General features: G+C 42.6%; 1 protein-coding gene and 2 pseudogenes across 3 annotated transcripts in view; 1 reads left to right on the top strand and 2 right to left on the bottom strand.

The window, feature by feature from the left end:
* TEX9 (testis expressed 9) overlaps window positions 1-27,502 on the top strand; it is a gene marked incomplete at both ends in the record, with an annotated part of 35,869 nt that extends 8,367 nt beyond the window's left edge. Inside the window, 8 exons of the mRNA XM_080934894.1 lie at window positions 2,918-2,966; window positions 5,274-5,356; window positions 6,901-7,079; window positions 9,364-9,446; window positions 9,887-10,060; window positions 14,649-14,783; window positions 26,747-26,881; window positions 27,425-27,502. Of these exons, the coding sequence (XP_080791020.1) occupies window positions 2,918-2,966; window positions 5,274-5,356; window positions 6,901-7,079; window positions 9,364-9,446; window positions 9,887-10,060; window positions 14,649-14,783; window positions 26,747-26,881; window positions 27,425-27,502 (916 nt within the window). The remainder of the gene's footprint in view (window positions 1-2,917; window positions 2,967-5,273; window positions 5,357-6,900; window positions 7,080-9,363; window positions 9,447-9,886; window positions 10,061-14,648; window positions 14,784-26,746; window positions 26,882-27,424) is intronic.
* Window positions 3,874-4,233, bottom strand: LOC308434134 (homeobox protein Crxos-like; annotated as a pseudogene). Its single transcript has one exon. The product of its transcript is annotated as a homeobox protein Crxos-like (transcript).
* On the bottom strand, window positions 24,600-25,291 carry LOC308434578 (proteasome activator complex subunit 2-like; annotated as a pseudogene). Its single transcript has one exon. The product of its transcript is annotated as a proteasome activator complex subunit 2-like (transcript).

The raw sequence follows: 27,502 nt of genomic DNA, 5'->3' as shown, positions 1-27,502 counted from the left end.
TATAAACACCTGTCTGTCAAGAGCACTGGCTGCTTTTGCAGAGGACCCTGATTCATTTTCCAGCCCCAGGTTGCTTGGCTGACAACACCTGTCACTCTAGCTCCAAGGAATTTTCTAACACCTCTGACATCCCGAGCAGTAACACACAGGCGTGCGTTCGTGCATGCGCACGGGCACACACACACACACACACACACAGTATTAATTGCTGATGCATTTCCATGCAAGACTCTGCAATATAGCTACTGTGACTGGGGTCCTCTGTACAGTGAAGAATGAGCCTTGGAAAGAACTCTGTAATAGCGTGTGGTCCGCACTGGAACCCAGGAAGAGAAAAATCACACAGCACAGAAACTGTGGCTAGAATTACACTATAACTCAAAACAACTGTGGGTTCTCAGAAGACAGCTTTAAGACATGGGCTATTTGAGGACTGTTACTGCCTGCCACTTTGAGGTTTTCTCTCTAGGAAATCAGAAGTACAGTTTATATCACTATTTGGCGTGTGCATATGTTCAAGTAACAATAAGATACCCAGTAGCTACTCAAATTCCAAAATTAGGATTACAGACAAAATTGGGCCTGGCTTTTATCCAGAAACTAAAGAATCAAAATGATGTATCTGCAGCTGATTTTAGTTCCTGCTGAAGCAAGCAAAACACTGATTTTACAAGCATGGAAATAAACTGCCGATCTTTTACTAAGTTTTTCTTGTGTCCAAAGTGGTGATGTCTCTGTTTACCTGCAACAAGTGGATTTTTTTTACACTTATTTGTTTTTGTGTGTCTCTGTGCCCATATATTAGTGTGCACGCATGCAAACAGTATGGAAGTCAGAGGATAACCTGTTCTCTACTCCACCACGTGAGACCCAGGGGGTGAACTCAAGTCACAGGCTTGACAGCAGGGCCTTTACCTCATGACTCAGCTTGTCCAGCCTAGAATATCCTCTTAATGCAGCTGTTTCACAGGTGGCTTTGTCACGTGAAACATTATTAAAGATGAGAGACAATTCTGTAAAGAGACCATCCATTTCACTTTAGAGTAGTAATGACCTTAAAGAGGCAAGCAGTTCATTCTGTGATAGGTCTTCAACACCTATGACTGCTTTGTGAGAAATATAGTAAGGAAATGAGACTTTAGTTTAATATCTAACTCCTATAATGTGCTGGAAGCAAGGTTGACTACCAAGACCAGGACAGTCTTGGTCATATGTCAGACAGAAGGTTAATGTGAGTCAGAGCACTGTACTGCAGTGCATTGTGGGAGGGAGTGCACCAGCAGAGGTAGCATGTATCCCTCACGGTGATGGGCATTAGAAATGTTCTTTATTTTTATGGTTATTAATTTTGACTATGTATGTGGGTATGGTTGTTTGTGCATATGAACATCACTCACTCACTGTATGTGGAGGCCAAAGGCATTGGGTTCCTTGGAACTGGAGTTGCTCAACTTGGGTGTCGAGAACTAAACTTGGGTCTAGTGCTCTTAGCCACTGAGCTTTCCCTCCAGGCCCTGGTAGGTAATTTCAGTGGTGCACATGTGTGTTTGGGAGGTGTGGGATGGGACGGACAGTGCGGGAGCATGTTGACGTCTGATGAGATAGTAGGCATATACTTGAAATAAGGACACTCGAAGATACCTGTGTATAATTTTGGAAAGATTTGTGTGTTGTGTGTGAAAAGGGTTATTTTCCACAAGTGTAAGATATGCTGAAAGCTACTTTTCTAGTAGATATGATCTAAGTATATACTTCCATCTTAAATTGCAAGAAACCTATACATGGCCAGGTCACTAGGTAATGTCTGATGGAAAGCTGTTTTGTTTTGTGTGTTCTCTACTGTGGCCAGTCGCTGTAGAGATATGATGGCATTTCCCCCAGTGTGGTCTGTGATATTAATACGGACGCTTTGCACAGTAGGTCAGGGGCAGGTAAGCTTTCCATGTTTTAGGATTTGTGGGCTTAGATAGTCTCTGTCACAACTGCCCAAGTCTGTTGTAGAGTAAACCAGCATAGGCATAGGTCATGAGTGGGTGTGCATAGATCCAGCCACTGGTGACCAGTGTATGTCTACACCTACAGAGATGCCTTGTTCTAATACAGACATGGCTATAAACCCAAGAAAAAAATTTCATAAAAAGAAGGAAATAAAATGGATTTAGATTTATCTTCTCATGTACTTGATGTCTGTTACTTGATGTTAGTTTAAAAATTTATATGTGAAACTGCCAGATTCAAAGCATTAAGCAATGAGAAAGGCAGGCTGGACTCTACTGTCCATAATGTTGTGAAGAGAGACCCCGACCGAGTGCTCAAGTGCGTTAGAATGGTTGTGTTGAGTGTACTTACAAGAAAAAGTGCTGCAGTGGGTTATTTGTTTTGTTATTAGTATGTGTGTCTGCGCGCATGTTTGTGTGTGTATGTGTGCCTGTGTGCATGTACATGCAAGTGTGTGCATGCATAAATGGAGATCAGAGGACAACCTCTTGGTGGTTAGGCTTGGTGCATTTACTTGCTGAGCCATCTTGCCAGCTCTGACTCATTTAAGAAATGGATAGCCCTTGTTATGATTTACGCTAAGGCACATTTGTACATTCCCCAAAAAGATGTTGTCATACCTTCTTTGTAGTGAATTCTTTAACCTGAGCACTTTTTATTTGTCATTATTCAAATTAAACTAATGTTTAGGAACTAGAATCAAAGTAAAATGTAATTCTGTGTGCATATATAATTATTAAAAATATATGCATACATCTAGATATAACATAGAAATCAATGTATAAATCATGTCAAGTTAATGCATGGCTAGTTGGAATTAGAGCAGTATTTCCTCTTTAGGCTATAATTACTGTTGAGTAGCATGGTCTTTCTGCCTAATGTCATCTCTTATAATGCAGTGCTTACTTTCGGTTTGTAGAGATCTGTTGTCATCTGAAGGGATGGCTCATCCATGGTCAGAAACCAAGGTATGAAATCACACTTCCCATAAATGCAATTACATGCTGTAGAATTTAAGATTTTTAACTAAAAAGCAAAATCAAAAACCAAAAAAAATTATTTGTACCATCTCATTCATATGGCGGCACAAATAATTTTTTTTGTTTTGTTTTGTTTTGCTTCTACCATGTGGAGTCTGGGAATTGAACTCAGGCCATCGCACTTAGCAAGCATCTTATCAGCTCTCTTGCTGGCTCCTAGGTTTGATTTGTTTGTTTGTAAAGACAAGTAGGGAAAGAGCATGACTCAATAGGTAGAATGTAAACCTTTTTTTTAAACCAATTTTATTCATCAGCAGTTTCATTTATCAATGAACTACTTCCAGGTCTAAATCCCCAAGCAAGTGTCTCAGAAGCCCCAGTAGACCAAAAACAAACAAACAAACAAACAAAAAAAACCCAATAAAATATTTATGATCAAGGTCAAATACAATGATCAAGGTCACAGAGAAAAAAACAAGCTAGCAATGTCTGTTCTGGCAGTATATATAAGTCTGTAATCATGCCTTGGGAAAAGGAGACAAGAAGTCAGTGCCATACTGTGCTCTATACTGAGCTGATAGCTAGCCTGAAGTATACCACCTTTGAGGGTTGTTAAAAGAATTGGAACCAGAGGCTTCAGCCAGAGATGGACCTCTGTGGGGTGTGGCCCTGCAGGTTCTAGTGGAGGCCCAGTTGGAGACTCAGCGTCTGCCACACCATTTCTGTCCAATGCCATCTGTTCTGGCACCCAGGTATTCAAATGTGGACCCTGAGGTTTCTGGAATGAATTTGGTGAGTTTGGTGCAGTCAGGAGCCTGAAAGGGAGAGGGAGTTGGGGGAGTTGGGGAAGCAGTTTTTGTGCTACATGTTGGAGTGGCCCCATGGGGAAGGAGGATCAGCAACTGTGCTTACAGCTGGTTGAGGACTCAGGGGATTGATGGGAATGAGCCTGTACTTCTAGCTTGGTGGCTGGCAGCAGAGGGCTTTGTGGAAGGAGAAGAGGTATCATCTTGGGAAGTTTGCTGCAGCCTGGCCTAGAGTGGGCACATCTCCTGCTCCAGAGATCACTGGATGAACTAAGCCTCAACTTGCTCCTCCTTTAGTTTGAGTCTGGTGGCCATGGTCTTTCAAGCCTCAAGGTCTGGGTATAGTTCCATCTCAGAGTGTTGCTTCATCTCCCAAAGTTGCCCCCAACTGCACTTCTGGTCAAGAGGACCAGGGTGTAGGAGGTCAGAGAACACAGAAATGCCTTCATCTTGTCTCTAATATAAACCTTAATACTCAGCTGTGATACACTCATTTAGCATTGCTTATAAAAGATCTTGGACAGTTTCTACCTTGTAATTTCACTGAATAATTTGGAGAATAGTGAACAAAGTTCTAAAGGAGAGACTTTATAGAATTAGGCTTTTCATTTCTCCCTGAATCATAATCCTGTCAGACAGGCCCTCATCTAGAAAGCATGGGACAGAGATGGATCTGGAAACTGGACTTCCTGGGATTGCCAAATTTCTATCCACAAGGGAGCTGTAAATTTCAGTGGTAGGAAAGGCCTGCTTGCCACATGGTTGGTAATGAGGAGAGCTGAAGTCTGTGAATCAAAGCATCCTGATTTAACATTCACTACCTGACTGAATATACATGCATCTGTGGGACTCATTTTCTGTATTCCTGATTCTCTTTGTCTAAGTGCTGTTTAGGTCTTTCCTGCATAGTTCTGGGATTCCTGAAAATGTAGTTGAATTAGTTAAATAAAAATACCAATTCTTATTTGTAGCAAAATAACAATTGCATATGTTACAAAGTTGTTGGGGCTGGAGAAAAGGCTCAATGGTTAAGACCACTGACTGCTTGCCCAGAAGACCAGGTTTCAATTCCCGGCACTTACATGGCTCCAGTCTCAGGGTATCTGGTGCCTTCTACTGGCCTCCAAGAATACTGGCACACATGTGGTACACAGACATACGTGCAGGCAAAGTACTTATACCCATAAATACAAAAAATCAAAGCAAACTCGAACACAAATTTCTGTTGTTTGAGATTATTAGGCTTGGGCACTAGAGAGATGGCTCAGTGACTAAGAGTGACTAAGGTCTTCCAGGGGACCTGAGTTCAAGTCCCAGCACCCACATGGCAGCTCACACTTGTTTTAACTCTAGTTTCAGGGGATCTAACACCTTCAAACAGTTACAGTAATGATGTGTAGAAGAGATAAAACGTTTTAAAAAGTATTTTTTTTAAAAAGAGAAATTATTTGACTTTTAGTTAATTATAGTTTCAATTCTTTTTCTCTAGCCAAAGACAAAAAACACTGGTCCTGTAAACAAGATTCAAAACAGACTTCACTCTGCAGACAAAGAAAGGAAAACAAATTCAAGGTATGGTACAGCTTGGCAAGTATGAGCTTGCTTTTCTCTTTTACAGTCCATATATCTGCAGTCTGTTATAAACTTTCTGTTCCTCCCGATTTTTATGAAGCTCCCAACATAAAGCTACCACATGTATCTATCCCATCATACTTAGTAACTTTGGAGCTGTTTACTGCAGTTAATAGCCATTCTGTGTTCTCTAAAACAAAACCACTACCTTTTCATAAATTTTATTGCTGTTCTGATGAGACACAGTTGAAACTGGGACTGAGATCTCGGTTTTGTTTAAAGATATTTTTAAAATGTGTTTATATTAGTGTTTGTGTGAATGCATACCATGTATGTGTAGGTTTCCTTTGAGAACAGAAGAGGCTAACAGATTCCCCAGAGGTACCCACAGTTGTGAGCCGCATTTAGGTACTGGGACACAAACCTGGGTCCTCTGCAAGAACAAGTGCTTCTAAGTGGTAAACTATCTTTCTAGCCCTAGGCTCTGGGTTTTTGAATCATTCTGACAGGTTTTTGTAAATAGAAGAAGTTGTCTTCTGGGTCTTGACTTTTTGACAGATGCCATATATTACTGTGTTTGTGAGATGGGAATAGTTTAATATGGTGTAAATTAGAGCATATCAAAATTATAATTTATATTCTGCTGTTTTTTAAAGAGTACAAGACTATCTTTATGATGATAAACATGTTTTTATGAAACAGGTTATGATGATTTATTTATTATTTTATTATTATTGTTGTTGTTTTATAAAAGGAAAAGGGTTTGGATGTACCAACCAGTAAGCTATTAAATTTTTATATCTGTGACCTACCCAAGCTGGTAATTACATTGTAATAGTGCAGGAATCTGTATTAATTCTTGTGTCTTTTAATTGCTTAAAAGAGAAAAAAATAGAATTGAAGGGTCAGAAGGTAAAATTAATAAAAGCAGCCTGAAGAGATCGCTGGCTAAACTGCATGTGTCACTGCACAATTCCCTTGTCCTGGCTTCACAGTCACTCTTTAAATAGAGGACAGTCATTGCAAAAATTAGAAGCATTTTCCGCTGTGTTAAAAGTAATCTGGGCTTTCAGAATAACAATCTTGGTGACATCTGACCTAGTTGACCTGGTCCAGTCTTCAGTGCTTCTGGAAGTGAGTTTCATTCCCTAACCCTTTCTCCACCTAACGTTAAAAATCAAAGCCAACACTATCAACTTTGATTCTTGTCAGAGTGTGTTTCCCACATGGAAAACGAATGTTAGGTTTGATGGCACTGAGGACCTGGTGATTCTTTCCCAGGATGGGGCAGCATCATTGGGACAGTTCACCAGGAGCATGAAAAACTCAAACTGTACAGTGATGTGACCAGTAGGCTGCATGTACCTATCATAAAGACTGAATGCCTCCTGAGACTTAGGACAAAGTCCTCAACAGTTTCCACCAGAGATGCCATCGTGCTTATGTTTTATAACAGGTTTGTCTGGTTGTTGTTTGAGCAAAGCTCCGCTTCCATTCCATCATTTTGTTTCTCCTCATGTATGCCTGCGTGCTTTATTTCTTAGTGTTAAACTGAAACATCCTGACGTGCAGACTGCTGAGGATGTGGCCATTCCAGACGATTTCTCAGACTTCTCTCTTGCCAAGACAATTAGCAGGATCGAAGGGCAGCTGGAAGAGGCCATCTTGCCAGAGTGTGCAGAGGACGACAGCTTCTGTGGTGTTAGTAAGGACATTGGGACTGGTAGGTTTTCTTTTCTTTGTAGTTTTTCTCTTAACATTGCAGCTACTTAGTTAGAATAAAGATTTGGGGGACCTATTTCTTGAAAAATTTGTCTTGATTTATGGATCTGTGTCTAGATAATAATGATGTAGAGAGATGTAGACGATGGAAGGAAGGATGGAGAATCTAGATGAAGTAAAGTGGCCATCAGTGATTGTTGACCAGGGTGGTGGCGTGAGTTCACTCAACTTCCTCTGCCTTCGTCTCTGCCCGATGTTTGTGAAAAGTCATCACCACACTATTGTTTTTGGAGTTTTCAGCTGAAATTAAAAAAAATATCCCATAACTTATCACCAAAATGAAGTTTCTCTGAATTCATTTATTTTTATTATATTTATTATATGTTAAATCAGTATATTTGAAATGGATAATTGAATTGATTAGCAATAGATAAGTAATCAAATGATTTTTTAAATGAATATAATTTCCTTTCTGATTAATGTAGACTGTGCATGTAACTAGAGAAAACACTGAATTTTAATCATCTAAAAGCATTGTATTCGTTAGCAGCAATGCCTCTAAAATTACTGAAATTATGAGGAGCCACCTGTGCTGTTGGAACAAAAACCAGAACAATTGGAATGTGTAAGCATAGTTACTGTGAACTGTCATTTGGCTGTGAAATGAATATGGGTGTGGACTATGGTTAGCTGTGACTCCAATCTGGCCACCTAGCTCCTCTGTGATAGCAGCGTCTCCATTTAAAAATTAGTTTGTCAAATGATGTCTTGAACCTAACTGTGTACCACAAGAGGCTGACAGTGTGTCTTTTTCAAATACGCAGTTTATTGTTCACACATTGAAAGGGGAAGAAGGCAGCTCACAGAAATACGAATCTAATAATCTAACAACCTAGCTCTAAGTGATGCTACCTTTTATTTGGAGGTGTGATTCACTCTAACAGTGGCAGTAGTAACATAAAATATATTGCAGGTCTGATAGTGCACAGCAAGCCACCATGACTACAGCCACTGGCATGGTAGATAGTGAGTGGGTTCTGGTTCTGAGATGGTCCTTGGAACAACATTGCTTGAGCTTAATACAGAGAACTAGTCATGTCTCATTTATGTGGAACCATTCAACCGGGGCTTCAGACACTCAATGATCACCAAGGTCAGTGGAAGATTCCCTTATTGGTAGGATTCATGGCTTGTGTGCATTGAGCTATATTGGAGGCCAGCCTCTGCTGAGCTGTCTGGGGCCTCGGTTTTTATGGTTCTTCTGAAGCTTGTCTCCTCCTTGCAGACTTTTTAGCCTGTGCTCCTGATTGACGGGGCTACCTGCTCCCAGGGCATAGCTCGTTCCACCCAGGTGCTGTTGGCATGTTCTGACCATCAGGATGGTTAGCAAGGGTGCCTCCTGTCTTACTTTCTTGTTTTAGTTTCAGGTGTTCACTACAGATGATCAGAAAGCTTAACTGTGAAATTCTGATACTGGAGAGCCCTAACAGGTCGTGAGTGTAATGATGATTGAGCTGCACTCCAGTCACAGTGGGAAGCAATGCAGTTATGCATTTGTAGCATCTACTGACCTAGTGAGGCCCCTGGAACTGGCAGAAGGAAGGACAGTAAATGGTTGTTACTCTTCAGATGCCTTCCAGGTTGTGCTGGGCAGATGTTTCTTCCTGGAGACAGTCACCCACTGCCCTGTTATAGAACAGAGATATAGACATCCAGGACCAGCAACAGGCTTTGTCATGAGCAGTACATAGCACTCTCTCAGTACCTTCCTTCTTAGTGTGCTTAACCAAGACGAGTACCCTTGTGATCCAGATGCTTGTTTGGAACGGCTGGGTTATGGTTGGAACTGAATGATCTGGAGTCAGTTTGGGAGCACAGACTATAAGATATGAAACTTCATTTTTGCTAAAGAGGATGTGTTTGTTTCTTGGACATTGCTAACCTGAGACTGCTATCAGTTCTGGTTGATAAATTTTGGATCACTATAGGAGACGTGAGTTTGGTCTGTAAATTTGCAAGAACGCTAGTTTGTAGGTGTTGTTCTTTGGAGGAAGGGTCTTGCCTCTCTGCCCTTATCCACTCTCCATGCTTGATGTGACCACCTGTTGCTGTTCTTTTTTGTTTCCTACATGTGGAGTGTTTAATGTTTACAGTGTTCCTGCCATGGTCTCCTATTAGATTGTATACTTTGACCGTATTTTACTCATAAAATAGGACCTTTTGGTAATTAATATCTTAGGTTTGATTAAAAAAAAAAGCAGTCACGTAATGATTTGCCTTAACAGAGGCTCAGATCCGATTTCTAAAGGCCAAGCTCCATGTGATGCGGGAGGAGCTGGACAACGTTGTGTGTGAATGCAATAAGAAGGTAAGCTTGCATGGCCCGGGCAAGAGTGCTCTACTGAAGACGAGAGGGGCAGTATTAATTATATTTTGGATAGCCTTATTTAGATTACAGTATACAGTTAGATATTAGATTTGAAAATTGTATATATTTAATATATATAATATATATCAAACTTTATTCTGAAATCCTGAATTACCACAAATCTTATCAAATTTTTTTGAATATCTCAGAATTGTCAAATTTAGAGTTAACTACTTTAGACTTGCTAGATAAGCTATTCAATATAAAATATCTGACTTCCATTCCTCATAGTGAGTGTGAAATGGGCTTTATTTTTCTCATTAACTTATATATATGTATATATATCATCAAAGACCATCTGAGGTTCTTGTTTTCTGCTGTGTGATTTGATAGCATATCTTGTACATTTTTCACATAATTGATAATATCATTGATTGTAGGAGGATGACATTCAGGACTTAAAGTCCAAGGTGAAAACTTTGGAAGAAGACTGTGTGCGGCAACAGCGAACAGTCACATCCCAGCAATCCCAAATAGAAAAATATAAGAATCTTTTTGAAGAAGCAAATAAAAGATGTGATGAATTACAGCAGCAGCTGTCATCAGTAGAACGGGTAAACTTTGGTTCATCTCCTGACCCAATCCCCAGGACACACAAGCTATTGGAGCTACACTGTTGTAAGCTGTTCACTTATTAATACTTATGGAAAACATTCCCCTTAAACAGAGTATGTGACAACTTTTGAGGTACATGTACTGTATTTTCCCTTCTAGTAAAGTGTGCAGTTCAGCCAGTGGTTTTTAGTATATTCATGAGTTCATGGAGCTATGGACCGCATAGAACATAGTCATAGCTTCCAAAGGATGTCTCTTACCCTTCCGTCCTCACACCCACATCTCCCATCCATGCTGGTCCTGGGTCACTACTGTAGTTTTTGTCTCAGTAGATCTGTCCTGGAAAGTTTGTATTATAACACCAATTTTTCCTTCTTTAATTCTGGAGTATCCTCTATCTTGTAACTTATTGTTTGTTTATGTACTTGTTTATTTATCTTGCGATGGTGGGGCTGAAGCCAGTGCCTTTCCCAGGGACAGGTGCCAGCTGTTTTTTAATGCTGTTGACTCACTCACTTCCTGTCAGCAGCACAAGGGTCCAGTCTCTCCACACATTCACTGTCCGTGTGCTGTGTGCTCCTCTGTGGTCTGTCTGTCTGCACATGTGCTGTGTGCTGTGTGCTGTGTTCTCCTCTGAGTCTGTCTGCATATGTGCTGTGTGCTGTGTGCTCCTCTGAGTCTGTCTGCACATGTGCTGTGTGCTGTGTGCTCCTCTGAGTCTGTCTGCACATGTGCCGTGTGCTGTGTGCTCCTCTGAGTCTGTCTGCACATGTGCTGTGTGCTGTGTGCTCCTCTGAGTCTGTCTGCACATGTGCTGTGTGCTGTGTGCTCCTCTGAGTCTGTCTGCACATGTGCCGTGTGCTGTGTGCTCCTCTGAGTCTGTCTGCACATGTGCTGTGTGCTGTGTGCTCCTCTGAGTCTGTCTGCACATGTGCTGTGTGCTGTGTGCTCCTCTGTGGTCTGTCTGTCTGCACATGTGCTGTGTGCTGTGTGCTCCTCTGTGGTCTGTCTGTCTGCACATGTGCTGTGTGCTGTGTGCTCCTCTGTGGTCTGTCTGTCTGCACATGTGCTGTGTGCTGTGTGCTGTGTTCTCCTCTGAGTCTGTCTGCACATGTGCTGTGTGCTGTGTGCTCCTCTGAGTCTGTCTGCACATGTGCTGTGTGCTCCTCTGAGTCTGTCTGCACATGTGCTGTGTGCTGTGTGCTCCTCTGAGTCTGTCTGCACATGTGCCGTGTGCTGTGTGCTCCTCTGAGTCTGTCTGCACATGTGCCGTGTGCTGTGTGCTCCTCTGAGTCTGTCTGCACATGTGCTGTGTGCTGTGTGCTCCTCTGTGGTCTGTCTGTCTGCACATGTGCTGTGTGCTGTGTGCTGTGTTCTCCTCTGAGTCTGTCTGCATATGTGCTGTGTGCTGTGTGCTCCTCTGAGTCTGTCTGCACATGTGCTGTGTGCTGTGTGCTCCTCTGAGTCTGTCTGCACATGTGCCGTGTGCTGTGTGCTCCTCTGAGTCTGTCTGCACATGTGCTGTGTGCTGTGTGCTCCTCTGAGTCTGTCTGCACATGTGCTGTGTGCTGTGTGCTCCTCTGAGTCTGTCTGCACATGTGCCGTGTGCTGTGTGCTCCTCTGAGTCTGTCTGCACATGTGCTGTGTGCTGTGTGCTCCTCTGAGTCTGTCTGCACATGTGCTGTGTGCTGTGTGCTCCTCTGTGGTCTGTCTGTCTGCACATGTGCTGTGTGCTGTGTGCTCCTCTGTGGTCTGTCTGTCTGCACATGTGCTGTGTGCTGTGTGCTCCTCTGTGGTCTGTCTGTCTGCACATGTGCTGTGTGCTGTGTGCTGTGTTCTCCTCTGAGTCTGTCTGCACATGTGCTGTGTGCTGTGTGCTCCTCTGAGTCTGTCTGCACATGTGCTGTGTGCTCCTCTGAGTCTGTCTGCACATGTGCTGTGTGCTGTGTGCTCCTCTGAGTCTGTCTGCACATGTGCCGTGTGCTGTGTGCTCCTCTGAGTCTGTCTGCACATGTGCCGTGTGCTGTGTGCTCCTCTGAGTCTGTCTGCACATGTGCTGTGTGCTGTGTGCTCCTCTGTGGTCTGTCTGTCTGCACATGTGCTGTGTGCTGTGTGCTCCTCTGAGTCTGTCTGCACATGTGCTGTGTGCTGTGTGCTCCTCTGAGTCTGTCTGCACATGTGCTGTGTGCTGTGTGCTCCTCTGAGTCTGTCTGCACATGTGCTGTGTGCTGTGTGCTCCTCTGTGGTCTGTCTGTCTGCACATGTGCTGTGTGCTGTGTGCTCCTCTGTGGTCTGTCTGTCTGCACATGTGCTGTGTGCTGTGTGCTCCTCTGTGGTCTGTCTGTCTGCACATGTGCTGTGTGCTCTGTGCTGTGTTCTCCTCTGAGTCTGTCTGCATATGTGCTGTGTGCTGTGTGCTCCTCTGAGTCTGTCTGCACATGTGCTGTGTGCTGTGTGCTCCTCTGAGTCTGTCTGCACATGTGCTGTGTGCTGTGTGCTCCTCTGAGTCTGTCTGCACATGTGCTGTGTGCTGTGTGCTCCTCTGAGTCTGTCTGCACATGTGCTGTGTGCTGTGTGCTCCTCTGAGTCTGTCTGCACATGTGCTGTGTGCTGTGTGCTCCTCTGAGTCTGTCTGTCTGCACATGTGCTGTGTGCTGTGTGCTGTGTGCTCCTCTGAGTCTGTCTGCACATGTGTGAAGACTGAGCTCTAAGGCTCTTCATGCTTCCTCTGCAGTCTGCCTGTTAGATGCTTGGGTATTGTGTTAATCTTTTGTAATTTGACTTTGCTTCTTCTTCTTTTTTTAAACATGTGTTTCCAAGGGCAGAAGTTTTAGATTTTTGGTAAATTGTATATATTATTATATTCAAGTTTTCATTCTCCCCAGAAACTTTGGCCTCCCCCAAAGCCATAAGAATTTTTAAAAGTATTTTATGTAGTCTGTATGTATCAGCATCACATGAGTCATATGCATATGATCTATTTTAAGTTGAGTTTATGTGCAGTATGAAATAAATGTCCAGTATTTCAAGTAGGTAATTGTGAGAAATACTGATTTGCCTTCGTTTTATTACCATGTCATTGAGTGTCAGACCCAATTTTAAGACAAGTGTAAAATTAAAACCTTGAAATTTTTTTCTATAAAATATGTCTAATATATAAAGTGAGTTTTTTTGGGGGGGAGGACAGCAGTGGTTTTTATCTGTTTTCAGGAAGCAGTGTGTCTTCCCCGTATGATAGAAAAGTTACCAGGACATAGTGTTGGGCTTGATGGTTCAACAATTATCCCTTGTGATAAAAGCACTTGGGAGACAGAGACAAATAGATCTCTGTGAGTTTGAGGCCAGCCTGGTCTACAGAGTGAGACTGATTCTGAGGGGAGGGGTGGGGGAGAGGTATCAGTGTATGATTGGAAGCAAATGTCTTCAAAGTTTTTACCCAGGTTTTCTCTTTCTTCAGTGAGTTAACTGGTGTGGAGACATGTCATTTGTGCCTTTGCTGTTCTTCCTCCTTGCTGTCCTTTTCAGAGTTCTGAATAGGAAGTTATAAAGTCACCAGCAAATTGAAGGACAAAGGTTCGCGGCGTTCTTATGGAGGCTGCTGTGAAAGTGAGAGCCGACAAGTTCCCAGCGTAGCTGCCTCCCACAAAGCTGTGCAGAAGGCTGCGGCAGCAGATGGCAGCCAGGCGCAGCTTGATTTGTTTAGAGACCTACATAAGGAGCAGCATGTGTTTTGTTTTGTTTTTCTCTTTAATTACTCAAAGCCACAGAAATGAGTTTCAAAGATGATGTGATACAGCCAAGGAAGAAATATTGAAAAAGACAAGTGTCGCATTAAAGTGAGCTCTGGCTCTACAGTGATTCCGGGGTTTACCGAGTGCGCGTTAGAGGCTCTGGGCCAGCCAGGCTGTGTGTTGTATGGAATAGAGGAATCAGTATTATAAGACAAGCCCGAATCATTTTTAATATTTAACTATTTATTTATGTGCATGTGTATGCCTGCATGCCTGTATGTGCACTGTGTGCATATGGTGTCCAAAGCCAGAATAGACAGCTTCCTGGAACTAGAGTTACAGGCCATTGCAAGCTGCCGACTCTGAGTGTTGGTAGCAAGTGCTCTTGATCACTGAGCAATTTCTCAAGCCTTTATGAAGATACTGTTAATGCCTTTTACGTGCACCTATGATGCTGGGACTACAGAAATGAAAACCACTGATAACTTTCAAAGTTTGCACTGCAGTGAGAGAAGCAAGCAAGGAAATAGTTTTAGCACCTGCAGCAGATGCCGTGCTAAATCTTTCCCAGGATGCTCTAGAAAGCCCTGAAGAAAAGGTATCAAATCAAATTAGGTAACTGGAGATTGGAGGCAGAAAAGTCCATACCCACCAGGGAGAAATACAAGCAGTGCCCTTGAAGTCCCTGATAGAATATGTGTGGTGGGGGAGGGAGTAAGAATCCTCTGAGAACTGTGTCTCTTGATGCGTAGCCTGCAGTCTGTGTGAATGAAAGCAAGAAACATGGAAATGAAAAAATGTAAGATATGAAAGGGAACTGACGATATTTCAGTATTCTATTTTTTTAACTACACAGGAATTAGAAAATAAAAGAAGACTACAAAAACAGGCTGCCACAAGTCAGAGTGCCACAGAGGTTCGCCTGAATCGAGCTCTAGAAGACGCAGAAAAATATAAAGCAGAGCTGAGTAAACTCAGGCAAACTAACAAGGTATGCAAATGCAGACAGTTCAGGAATGCTCAGCCTCTGGAAGCATCAGAAACCATTGTTTACTTACTGTAGGGGGTGAGGCGGGTTGGGGGATGGGTGGGGTGGAGCACACATGCCATGGTGCTCCTGCTGAGGTCAAAGGACAGCTTCTTGGAGTTGGAGAGACCCTACCTTTTCTGTGCAGTTGAGGGATCAAATTGAGGTGGCAAAGCTTACATGTTAAAGCCTTTACTCACAGAGTCATCTCACCAGCCCAGAAAACAGGACTTTTGAAATTAAAATTCTTCATGCCATGATGAATGTTCGTTTTAATAGTAGGTACATTTCCACTAGTTAGAACTTTTTGGTTTGTCTGTTGTTGTAATTGGGTGCACAGCTTTGGAGGGTTTGTTCATTTCTTCATATCTTTAGAGTGGCCTGTGTTATATGCCAGATTCTTCCTGAACTTGTGGATAAGCAAAGAAAAGAAAGCGTCCTATGTGTCTCACCTGCCACCTTCTCCGAACCTCAGGTTTCTGCCTTGCATAGGGAGGGACTGTATTATGGGGCCACAGTTCTGAGCCTTGAGCACTAGGAAGCGTTGCTAAATTTAGACCCCTGGGCCCTAGCCTTGGAGCATCTCCTCAGAAGATTAGGGTGAGGCCTGAAAATCGCACTCTCGCTGTTGGTAGGAACTGTTACGGGCATGTAATGTAGTGTGTCAGGGCAGCCCTAGCCTCCAGTGTCGGCAGAGCACTCAGTCAACGCTTGGCTCTTTTGTATGTTCTATAAAATGAGTTCTGCATCAGCGTGATAGAAGTCCTTAAGACGACAGTACCTTAACAGTGAATTACTTCTGAAGCCAACACGTGACACCTCAACTAGAGCATTTCAGTGCGTCCGTCTAAGCCCCCCATGCTGCATAACCACTTGTTCCACGTTCAAAGGTCAACAAAGAGGATCTAATGGAGAAGGCCATCCTCACATGTCAGCACTCAGACAGGAAAGTGAAGGAGAGCTACTGCGTCAGGATTTGCTGCTCTAGTTGTTGATCTGATCTCTGCCACACACATTAGGAAAACAGGAAGGGAAACTGGTTTCTTGGCAACAGGTAACTTCTCTTGGATCTAGCAATCTTGAAAATTCAAGTAATGAGAATTTGGTCTATGAAAAATGTGGGTATGTGCTGACATAACTTATTTCACACGTAAAAAGCTGTTTTAGTGAGACCTCATCTCAAAACCAGAGGAGGACAGTGGCGTATCCATGACTCTCACACTTGGACTCTGCTTGCTTGCATATTTTTAGGGTTATCTCTAGGGATGTTTAGGCTTCACAGTGGCTTTGCTTTTTCTTAGCATCTAATCTGTGTGTTGTTTTCCTTGGTGAGGAGGTAATCCCTTTAATCCTTATGTCTTCTCATTCTCTTTAGACGTGTGATTAGGTAAATTAAAACTTTCAGGTCCTTATGTTTAAAACATGACAAGAAAATAGTAAGGTTTCTTAAAATAGAACAAGATTCTCTTACAGTCATCAGAAAGTTAAAGATTTGTTTTGAAAATAATGACAAAGTCATTTTCTACAGACACCAGGAAAACAAAAAAAAAAATGGGCTTTAAAGTAAAGGTAACTTTTTGAACTGAAATCAGTCAGTCTAAACCAGATGAAGGGGTACAGGAATCTTATTTTTAGTGTAAGGCTATGTTGTGGTGTGTGTGTATGTGTGTGTGCGTGAGAGATGTGTGTGTATGTACAATGTATATACACATGTGTATGGAAGGCCAGGATTGACACTTGTTCTTCCTCAATCTCTACCTTATTTGTTGAGACAAGGTTGTGTACTGAACAAGAACTGCCCAGTTCCTTTAATTAATCCCAGTAGCTGGCTCCAGGATGACATGTATAGGCCATGCCATTTACATGGGTGCCAGGGTTCCAGACTCTGGTCTGCATACTTATCCAGTGACCCATTATCCAAATCTTCTCTGGATTCTTTTTTCTTTTCTCTTCTCTTTTTTTTTTCTTTCTTCATTTTTTTCTCCTTTCTCTCCCTCTCCCCCCCGTGTGTGTGTGTGTGTGTGTACATAAATAAATAAATTTTTAAAAAGTGATAATTTCTGATTCCTTATCAATTTATTTAGAAATATCAGAGGTCCTTTTAGGTACTATACCACCCAGAGGTTTATTGGAGGTTGTAGATAGATAGTTAAAAATCAAATGTAGTCCTTGCATTAATATAACCAGTTGATTGAGGGCAGAAATTGGATACTTCGGTTATCAGTCAGGCAAAACTAATCACACTCTTGAATTAGTGCACAAGGCACAAGGCATGGAGGGCACACGGTGTTCTGAGCCGGTGGCCAGACCATGGCATTTGTTTTCTAAAGGTAACCCAAGGTTACACTGGAATAATCAGTAGAAGTTAGGTGCCAGGAGAAAAGATTATGAACAGAAGGAACCGTGTGTAGAAATGGCTGTGTGGTAAGAAAGATAGGAAGGCTCATAGATGTGAAGGTAGCAGTAGGACACAAGTCATGAACATTAGGGAGGGCAGAAGTCATTCACTTGGCTCACTGGACCACATCTGAGGCTTTTGGAACTCATTCACAGAGCAGTGCAGATCAACCATAGCTGCTCTGTGGAGAGGGATCTGTTGCAGAGGGCAGAAGTGGATGTAGATAGGCTGGTTAACTAGTGAGAGACAGTGTAGGCTGTGCTGACTGATGGTACCAAACATGGAAATTAATTATCACAATTGCATTTAAGAGAGAAAATCACAAGGACTGAATATGGGCTTTGCAAGGGGGGAAGCCTGAGGTATTGTTTAAAAAAAAAGATTTATTTTTAATTAAGTGCATGTGTATGTCTGTGGGTAGGGGTTATATGCACTCGAGTTCACAGGGGCCAGATGAGAACAGGCTGTTGGCAGTTGCCTGACGTAGATGCTGGGAACTAAACTCGGGTCCTTTGCAGGAGCAGTTTGTGAACTCTTAGCTGCTTATCCACCTTACCAGCTCAGGGGTTTTGTGTTTGCTTGTTCGTGGGTTTAATGCAGTGCTGCCATCACTAAAATTAGGTCCTGAATGGTTTGGGGGGACAGTTGTGGTGCATGCCAATGGGCAAACATCAAAGATAAGTAGGATTCAAGAAAACTTACGGATTATTCTCAGACATTGTAATATTAAAGTTAGGCTGAGCAATCTGAGTTGGGCTTTCAGGAGTTGAGAGTCTGCACGGAGCAGCGGGTGAGCGAGAGGCGCAGGTGTGGTACAATGTGACCACTGCGGTTGAGTATCACTGAGGTATGGTTCTGAGAGAACTGAGCATGTATGCTGAGTTAGCAGCAGAGTGTCACCCTGGACATGCATGTGCAGGACGCTTAGTGAGGAGGCCAAGCTCTGTAAGGCATTAAAGTGAGCGAAATGAGGAAGCGAAGGGATGCATGTGTGCAATTCTTACCAGGCACAACTCGTAGCCCTGGAGAGAAACCCAATGTTGACTTTGTTTAATGATGTCATTTAGACATGGTGAAACGTAGATTGTACATGGGCAGTTTGACACAACCATGGCTTCAGTTTCATTGCCCAGAAAGACCCTTGTGCCTTGTCCAGGTCCCTCTCAGAGGTACCACTGTGGCACCTTCCCTTCCTGACCTCAGCACAGGTGCACTCACCGGATGGACTCTGGGCCTGGAACTTCCTTCAGCAAGGAGTTGGCACTCACCACGCAGGAGGGTTTCCTTCCACCCGCCTGAGAGTCAGGCAGTGTTTGTACTTCAGTCTGTTTTCTGTCCCTACAGCTCCCGTCACCTCTGCTTTCCTGTTTGGGTTTAATTTGCTCTTTTGTCTCTAGCTGAAGAGCATTGATTTTAAATTTTGTTTTCTAAAGCATTTAAAGCTACATTTGCTTTTAAGATGATACTCTACATATGTCAGGTAATTTTTGGCCTGCTGTAAGTATATTTTTCATATATTCATGACATAACTAATGTCTAATAAGAATGCACGTTTGGAGTAAACTGATTGAGTTTTGACAGTCACAGTGTGAGATTGAGACAGCACACAGTGATGCTATGACATTCTCATTAACCTAAAGTTTCACATGTGTCACAGTTTCTCAGACACCTTCTTCCTGCTCCCCGTTTCTCATTTACTGTTCCCCTTCCTCCCTCAAGCAGCCTTCTCTTTGCTTTAATGACATATAAATTTATATGTAAATGTACATTCTTCATGAGAGAAAACAGGAATATTGTGTGAATCTGGCCTGTTTCACTGAGTAGGATGACCTCCAGTTGCATCCATTTTCCTGTGACACACTCACACGTCTGTACTGCCCCACATTTCCTTTATCCACTCACCTGTTGAGGAATCTCTAGGAAGGTTCCGTAACCTGCCTACTGTGAACCATACTGCACAACACGCATGTGCAAGTATCACCCTGGCATGCTAGTTTAAATTCCTTCAGATAAATACCCAGAGTGGTACATGTAGATCACATGGTAAATACATGTTTATTTTTTCATAAACCTTCAACTACCCATGGAGGCCAGAAAAGGGTATCAGACATCCTGGACCTGGAGCTGCAGGTTATGAGCCCACATAGGAATTCTGGGAACTGACCCAGGTCCTGTGCATGAGATCTCAGTCTCTGAGCCATTGCTTCAGCTCCATCTTCTGTAGTTTTTTAAAGAGTATATGAGTGGTATCCAATCTGCTTTTTTATCTCCTTCATTCTTTATATTGGGCCCAATTTTAATTTTTTCCCTTTTGCTAATTTTTCCACATGGACATGGAAGCTGCTGCACTGAGACGTCCCCTCTGTCTGACGTGAGCATTTACCTGGGAATCTCACTGTGTGTTCTCTCCTAACTTCCCACAAATTTGATTTTATTTAAAATTTTTTCATTATTCTATTTGAAACACTGATTTTCCTTTTGTATTCTCTTTGAACTCATACATTATTTACAAGTTTGACACTATTTCCACGTATCCGGGTATCCCCAGACACCGTTCTTAGAGATTTCAAGTTAATCCCATCATGGATAGAGAATGCATGATCTTTTAGATTTGTGCAGGCCTAAGTTGATAAATGTGAGTTTCCCTGTGCTTTCTTCCGTTGTTGGGTGGAGCAGTCCTCACCTGTCACCATGTAAAGATGTGTGACAGCTGCCCATGTGCTTGGCACCCTCGGATATTTCTCTGTACTTACCTCGAGTAAAAGAGGAATAGAAATGAAACTGTGGCTTTGTTAGTTTCCTCTTCACCCTATCTGCATCTGCATCCTGTTTGTCAAAGCTGTTACTAGAGAGAGCATTACGCATTGTGTTTTCTTGGTTGGACATGACTTTCTTCCTGGCCTTGGCCTGTGCCCGATAAAGCCTTGGAGAAGCAGCTTGAACCCCAGTCAGCTTGTTGCCTTGGCGGTCTTCCGTCTCTTCCTGCTTATGACTCTCTGACCATCTCTAATGCAGTGCAGAGAGCTTGTCCTGCATTGATAGTGCTTCTGACAAGCATGGCCTGTCTGTTACCACGCGCAGAATTTCTTTCACTGGCACACTTGCACTTCCCCGTGTGCGTGTCGGCATTTACGACACATCTTTAACTTACCGCTATCAACATTCAGATAACACAGAATTTCAGGATAACCTACAGACCTTTAACAGCCATCATACCCTCTTCGTTACTGCCTTACACATAACATTTATACTCTACACATGTTAAAGTGTAAAACCATTATTATGGTTTTGCAGTCTGTCTCTACACGTTTCATCATGAAGAATGGAAACTCCATAGCCCCCAGCCCCCTGCAGACCCCTGCAGACCCCTGCAGCCACTATTCGGTGTCTGACTTTTGTATGTGCCTCATTCCTGTGACTAGAATCACATATTTTTCTTTCCTTTTTATTTTTTTAACTTAAAACAGTGTCCTCGGGCTTGTCCCGTCTTTTCTAGTTGACCTTCTTCTGAAGACACACTGACAATCCCTCCGATTCACGCGCTGCTCTTTTATTTCATCTTGATGGCACTTGGGCTCCGTAGAGTCAGAGAGTACCCAGAGTGTCCCTGGGAACAGAGGCCTCGATCTGAGCCTTGCTTTGGTTTGGGGTAGGCACTCTGAAGTAGAATCGCAGGGTCAGAGTCACGTTCCTTTGGTTTTAATGACAGCTGTGTCATTTCACATTTCCACTTATGGAAATGACCAAGCGTTCCCATACCATCAACATGAGTTACTTTGATTTTTATTGATACCAATCATCCTAATGGGTTTTGATTGCTTCATTGAGGTTTTAATTTCTGCAGCCTTAATTATAAGTAATTTGTCCAGCATCTTGCACTTAGTAACCATTTGTATGATTTTAGAGAAACATCTGGTCAAGTCCTTTGGTAATTTTTACATTTATTGTATATTTTGGACGAACATTAATGTGCAAATATTTTCTCACATTCAGCAGACTGCCTTTCCAGTGTTTGTTGTGTCCTCTGTGGCCTGATACAGTCCAATTTATTTTCCTCTGGTGTCATCCAAGAAATCTTTGCTAAACCCAGTGTCATTAAGCGTTTCACATTTCACACCTTCCGCCTTTCTTGCTCAAGTCTTTATTCTATTCAGCATGCGCTTGAGCGCGTGCGCGCGCGCACGCACACACACACACACACACACACACACACACATGCATGCATCTGGAGCACCGCTGTCTTTCAGAGGACTTGGGTTGTTTCCAGCACCCACATGGCACCCTATAGCCAGCTATCCATAACTCAAGTTCAGGGGACTGACATCTTCTGACCTGTTTGCACTCAGCATGTATGCAGTGTACAGACTCCAAGGAGACAAAACATTCAAACATACAAATAACACTAAGACCACAAGTAAACAAAATAAATACAGGTAAATGGCATGGACCTCTCAGAAACCCTCACATACATGATTTTTACACAGGTGTCAGGCAAGCAGGAAAAGTTAGTCTCTGGAAAAGTGGTGCTAGGAAACCCTGTAACCTGTATGTGTGTGTGTGTTTATTGCCAATGATACAGTGCTCTAATTATTCTAAATATATTAATATTTGATTTTTTGAGCTGCCCAATGTTAGTCTGAAAGGAACCCTTTTGTCTGTTGCTTTGTGTCCTATGACTTTGCTAAACCCATTTCTTGGTTATCATGATTTTCTTAGACATCCTTAGGGATTTCCATAGTTTCAGTCTTATCATATATGACCTCTTATCATATACATCCACCTCTCCAGGGTAGATGTCATTTGGTTCTGTCCCAGTTGCTTGGGTGATACCTTTCAGTGCTGCGATCAACTCAAGTGACAGAAGCTGCCGCCTTTACCTCGACCCTGACCAACTGTGAAAGTCTGCAGTCCTCACCATGAGTGTGAGCTGAGGGCTTTCGAGTATGGCCTTGATTATCCGGGCGGTTTCTTTCTATTTAGTACTTTTTATCAGGAGAAAGAAATGCCTTTTTAGTATCATCAGAGATAATCAGGTGGTTTTCTCCTTTATCCTGTGATGTGGAATATTAGCATGCTAACACAGTTTTGGTGTTGAGCCATCATTTGTCCTGGCACTAGATCTCACTTGGTTATCATGTTATTTTCTTAATGTACTGCCGAATTTGCCTTCCATCAGATTTTATCAGCGGTGCAGATCTGAGGTTGTAATGTCTTCAGTTTGACTTTGGTTTATGAGTAATCATCCCCGAGAACTGTGAGATTATTATACTAGTTCTCACTCCCTTCCCTCTCCAAACTCTCCCTATGCCCTCCTTGCTCTTCTAATTGCATGACATCTTTTCATTCATTATGCTTACATATATAGACACATATGTATATAAGTAGGTATCCCTAAACCTTCCAAATCTGTATAATGTTGCTTGTAGGTATGTTTTGAGGACCAGACTAGCCATTTGGTATTTGATAACTAATTGGTATAAAATATTTTTAATTAAACAAACCTTTTCTCTACAGTCGTAAGAATTTTGTTGTTCTAGCAAAATACGAATACAGAAGTATTCTTGGCTTTGGGTACTTGTGAGTGAATGGGGTCAAGTGTTTAAGGATAGGGTAGAACTCGTTGGCCGAGCTTCTGGTTCCCTTCTTTTTCAAGGGTTTGACTAGTGATCCAGACTCCCGAATCTCTGAAATATGTATTACGTTTTGGTGAATTGAAATTACATGAATTAATTTAACCTAGGCCACATGATGTTATAATCACACTATCCTTTTTATTTCTGTGAAGTTAGCTGAAATGGCCCCTCTGTGGTTTCTGATTTTATATGCTTAGCTCCTCCTTTTTTTTTTTTTTTTTTCTAGTTCACCTAAAGGTTTGTTGATAGTCACAGAGCAAACTTTTAAACTTCTGTTTCTTTGATCTATTAATTCATTTATATGTGCTCTCAAATTTACCATTTTCATTTCTGCCAGCTTCAGGTTGTTTCTTTGCTCTTAGATAAAGGCTCCGTTGATTTGAGACCATTTGATCTTCATTGTATCACAGCTGTGAGGATCCACCTATGAGTGTCATAGCCTTTCCTGTAGATGCTGCTGCTTGAAGTGATTTTCCAATAGTCTTTGAAAAGTGGGAGTTTGAGTTTTGGGTACTTGAAGGCTTGCTTGATCCCTGTGTCTACAATACTGGGCAGTTGTAAAACTTTTGGGAGTTGGGCCCTGGCAGAAAGACATTTGGTCACTGAGGGATGTGGCTTTGAAGGAAATATTGGGAACGGAGCCCTTTTCTCTCCCCTTGCTTCCTAGCTCTTTATACAGTCCAGTATCCTCTGCTGTGTTCTTTCCCTTTGACAGACTGTGCACCACAGGCCTAAGGCACTTGGGACCAGGGAACGTGGATGGAAACTGAGCAAAGCAAGCCTCCCTCAAGTTGTTTTGGGCATTTTGCTACAGGCCAGAAAGTTCAGTACGTAGGGATATGTGGGTCCCATGTCCGATCCGCCACAGGGCCCGTGCTCACCCCACATTGTTACCTGGGTGGGTATCGAGCTGTCGGGACGCCCCGGAGCATTGCTTCGGGATCGGGAAAGTGCAGTTTGAGGCATGAGACAGCCAGAGCTGGCCGGGTGGCGGTGGTGGTGGGGTCCCCGGGCCTGCAAAGACTCCGGGGCATCTGGGCATCCACGCGCTGCTGGAAGAGAGCTGAGAGCGGAGTGAGAGCCCACAGGCTGGATCTATCCCAGGCCGAGGAGAAAAGAGGAACTCCTTGGCTTGACAGTGGAGGGCTTGGTGGTTGCATGGCTGGGAGCACAGAGAAACCTTATACAGAGAATAGAAGGCTCTATAGGTGAAGGCTTTCTCCATGGCTCCCCAAGGCGGATCCTGAACACTTTAGGCATTTGTTATGGCTATTGTCATGGTGGAAAGTGGATGAGTAAAACCACACCCCCTTTCTCAGGGTGGGCTTGAAGTTAAATGCCTTTTGTAGGGAAGAGTGGGAGGGAAAGCTTATTGGCTAAGCCTTCAGGCCTTTAGGTACCTCATTAAAGTGAAGATCTGTCTTGAGCCTACCTCTTGTGGTAGGGCTTGTGCTGTTGCCCCTGTGTAACTCATGGCCACAAATCTATGGGGCTGTGGCTAGTGACAGGGGCCTGGTGCCTGGGAGTCAGATGAAACTCTTACTGTCTCTTCAGGGTCTCTGCGGTTTCAAGCCTTAGCTCAACCAGAAACCAGGCTGCCTTTCATGGTCCCACATCAGTATGTGCTTAGTTTACACATATTTAATTTCTAGTTTCAGTCTGTGATTACAGAAGACACTGCATGATTTCCATCTTTTTAAAAAAATATACATAAAGTATAAGTCATTTATTTTCCTTCTGATCCTCAGCTCAGTACATAGATGGCTTTTCTTCACCCTTTGGGTTGACAGTTTTCTCTAGGTTGCTGCTGCTGATATGATAAAGCTCCAGCACTTTGACCCTAAGAGCCCCATAGGCTGCTTCATCTCTCTCATGCACCAAGGCCTGGTAACCCATTACATGGCTGTCCTTGGAGGCCTTGGCTGCAGCATCCCCACATTCTGAGAAGTACTTGAAAATGGTCGTCTACTTTGGTCTTGACAGCATTCACTCTCTCCAGTACCTTCTGTCTGCTGAATTGCCACCCCAAAATCATTTCCATCCTCCATCTTGAGGATCAGGGGCTGGATCCATGTGATTACCAGAATGCACTTCTCTTTGAGGGTCCAGACTTCTGGCTTAACTACTGCCAGGAGGGCCAGCAGCTTCTCGTTCCCGGGGAGGAAGCCACACTTAGGGACTTCTTTCTTCTCCTGCTTGTCTGTTTCCATCTCATCGTCCTTGGGTGGGGGATCCGGGATAGGGATGTCCAGAGGAACCCGGAGGGAAGAGAGGTCAGCCACATTGAGAGAATCCTCCTGCAAGAGCTGACTCAGGGATATGATTTTCCATGGTAAGAAAATACAGAGGAAGTCATCAGCCTCCTGGAAAAGATTTTGTTTAAAGACATCTACCTGTTGATAGGCTTCTCCACTCAAGCGAACTCCACAAGGCTTGGTCATGCTCCCCCATTCCTTGTTGCCAGCTCTTGAGTCTCGATTTCTGTCTTCTTAAATGTGTTAAAAAAGTATGGTCTACCATGATTTATTTTGGAAAATGACCTGGTTACATTTGAGAAAGCTATATTTCTTTATTGTTGGGAGAAATATCTTACTTAGTTCCAACTTATCTGCAGTTGGGTTTCCTTATTGATCTGTCTACTGACCATGCATGATTGGAAAGGTACAGACCCTTTGTCATTCTGTAATGCTCTTGCCTCTTCACAGTTCTGTACAGTCATCAGACGGAAATAATCTTCTTTTGGTATTTCTGTGGATTATCTTCTTGCATCTGCCACACGTCTTTAGAGCGAAGCATGCTCGCCTCTGGGCAGAGTAGAGTTGGATCCTGTTCTGTTTTATTCCATCTTTTCCAACTTGTGCATTTTTCGTTGTCTGACTGTAGTAACTGCTGATAAGGATAGGCTTCTTATGACATTTTGGTGTCTCTGCATGTCATTTTTTGGTCCCACAGCCTTTAATTAGTCTTGTCCCTTCTCAGTCATGCTCTCGGACCATCTTGTCATTTGTGTGCCTTATGGCTACTGTGAAGTTAACAGAAGCTAGTTAAGTGGCAGATTAGACGTCCCTTTGCAAACTACACTGACACTTGTGCATTCCCTGTCATGTCACCCTTCACTCAGATGACGGAAACCCACTTGTCTGTAGTACCCTGGACCTGCTCTCCGGTTTTTGAGCTCACAAAGTGGCTCTGCCCGTGCTCACTGTCCCAGTGCTGTACTGATGTCACCGTTACGACTTTTTCTTTAAGAAGAGGGATCTATTTATGGCTATTAGTATTCACCATGGTGTTTCCTGATGACCTGGGTTTTCTCCTTTTTCAGAAGTCTGTGGAATCTTAGCTTCTGGTGTCTTACTCCTGTGGTGAAACCTTTTCTTTAGCACTGCAAGCACAGAGCCTTCCTGAACCTAGTAACTTCTACTGTTACTCATTTCTCATCGTTAGATTTGATGTCCTGTCCTCTGATCAGCTCTTCTGGGACCCTCACCCTGGACATGGCACTCCAGTCTACCAGTGTGGACTGGAGGAAAATTTGTGGGCAAAACTTGAGGCTCTTTCTTGTATTTTCACCCGGGAAGTCTGCAGTATCTCATCAGCCCTGTTCTCTGTCTTGAGCTCAGCAGGACTCCACTGTGAACATGTACACTGGAAAGTCCTGAGGAACCACAGTGTGATATGTAGCTCTTACTTCAAAGGATTTGCAGATTCTGCTACTGAAGAGTCATGTTCTGTCAAATTTAGATAGTTAGGATTTTTTTTTTTAGAATTGAAAGCTAATTTAAAAAATGTATTTTGAAAATTGTTTTAATGAGGGAGCTGCAATTAAATTATTTAGTAATAGAAAGAACAATCTTGTATTTTAACTAAAGTAGTTCTTTTGTTTTTTGCTTTTGTAGGATATTACAAATGAAGACCATCAAAAAATTGAAGTATTGAAATCAGAAAACAAGAAACTAGAAAGACAAAAAGGAGAATTAATGATAGGTTTTAAGAAGCAATTGAAATTAATTGACATTTTAAAAAGGCAGAAGGTGAGTCTAACAATAGAAGCTTTATATCAGACATGCTACAGACAGACCTTTCTACCAAAAAGTTTATGGTTTTACTTTGTTTATAAATTTATTAAATTGTATCTAAAGATGCACTGTGTACATGTGAAGTCACATCTGTGCAATACACAGCGAGGTTCACTAGTTTAAAACACACACACAGATTATAAGTATGTATAGATCCTCCCAACTGCAGAAATCACTATACGTGAGAGTGACTAATTTTAGTGGATTACTTTCCTCTCAGACTTTGAACAGTAATTCCAGAGCACATCATATCTTTCTTGAAACATGAAAAGGGACAGTTCGCAGTCCTCTCACTTTACAAAGATCAGGTATAATCATACAGAATTATTAACAGTAGCTCAGTCTTCATTGTAGTATCCATTTAAAGTGTTACACTTGCATAGTTAGAATATATAATCCAACAATAGGACTTATTTTTGATAGCATATTAACACAAACATTTTCTATTGTGTGTCCTTCTCTAAATCCGACTATATATATAATTTTTTTTTGAAACAGATGCATATTGAAGCTGCCAAGATGCTGTCTTTCAGTGAGGAGGAGTTTATGAAGGCTCTTGAGTGGGGCACTTCATGA

This window comes from Micromys minutus (genome assembly GCF_963924665.1).
Source record: "Micromys minutus genome assembly, chromosome: 21".
Taxonomy (NCBI): Eukaryota; Metazoa; Chordata; class Mammalia; order Rodentia; family Muridae; genus Micromys; species Micromys minutus.
The sequence above is the reverse complement of the archived record's forward strand: the minus strand, read 5'-3'. Positions and strand labels throughout refer to the sequence as shown.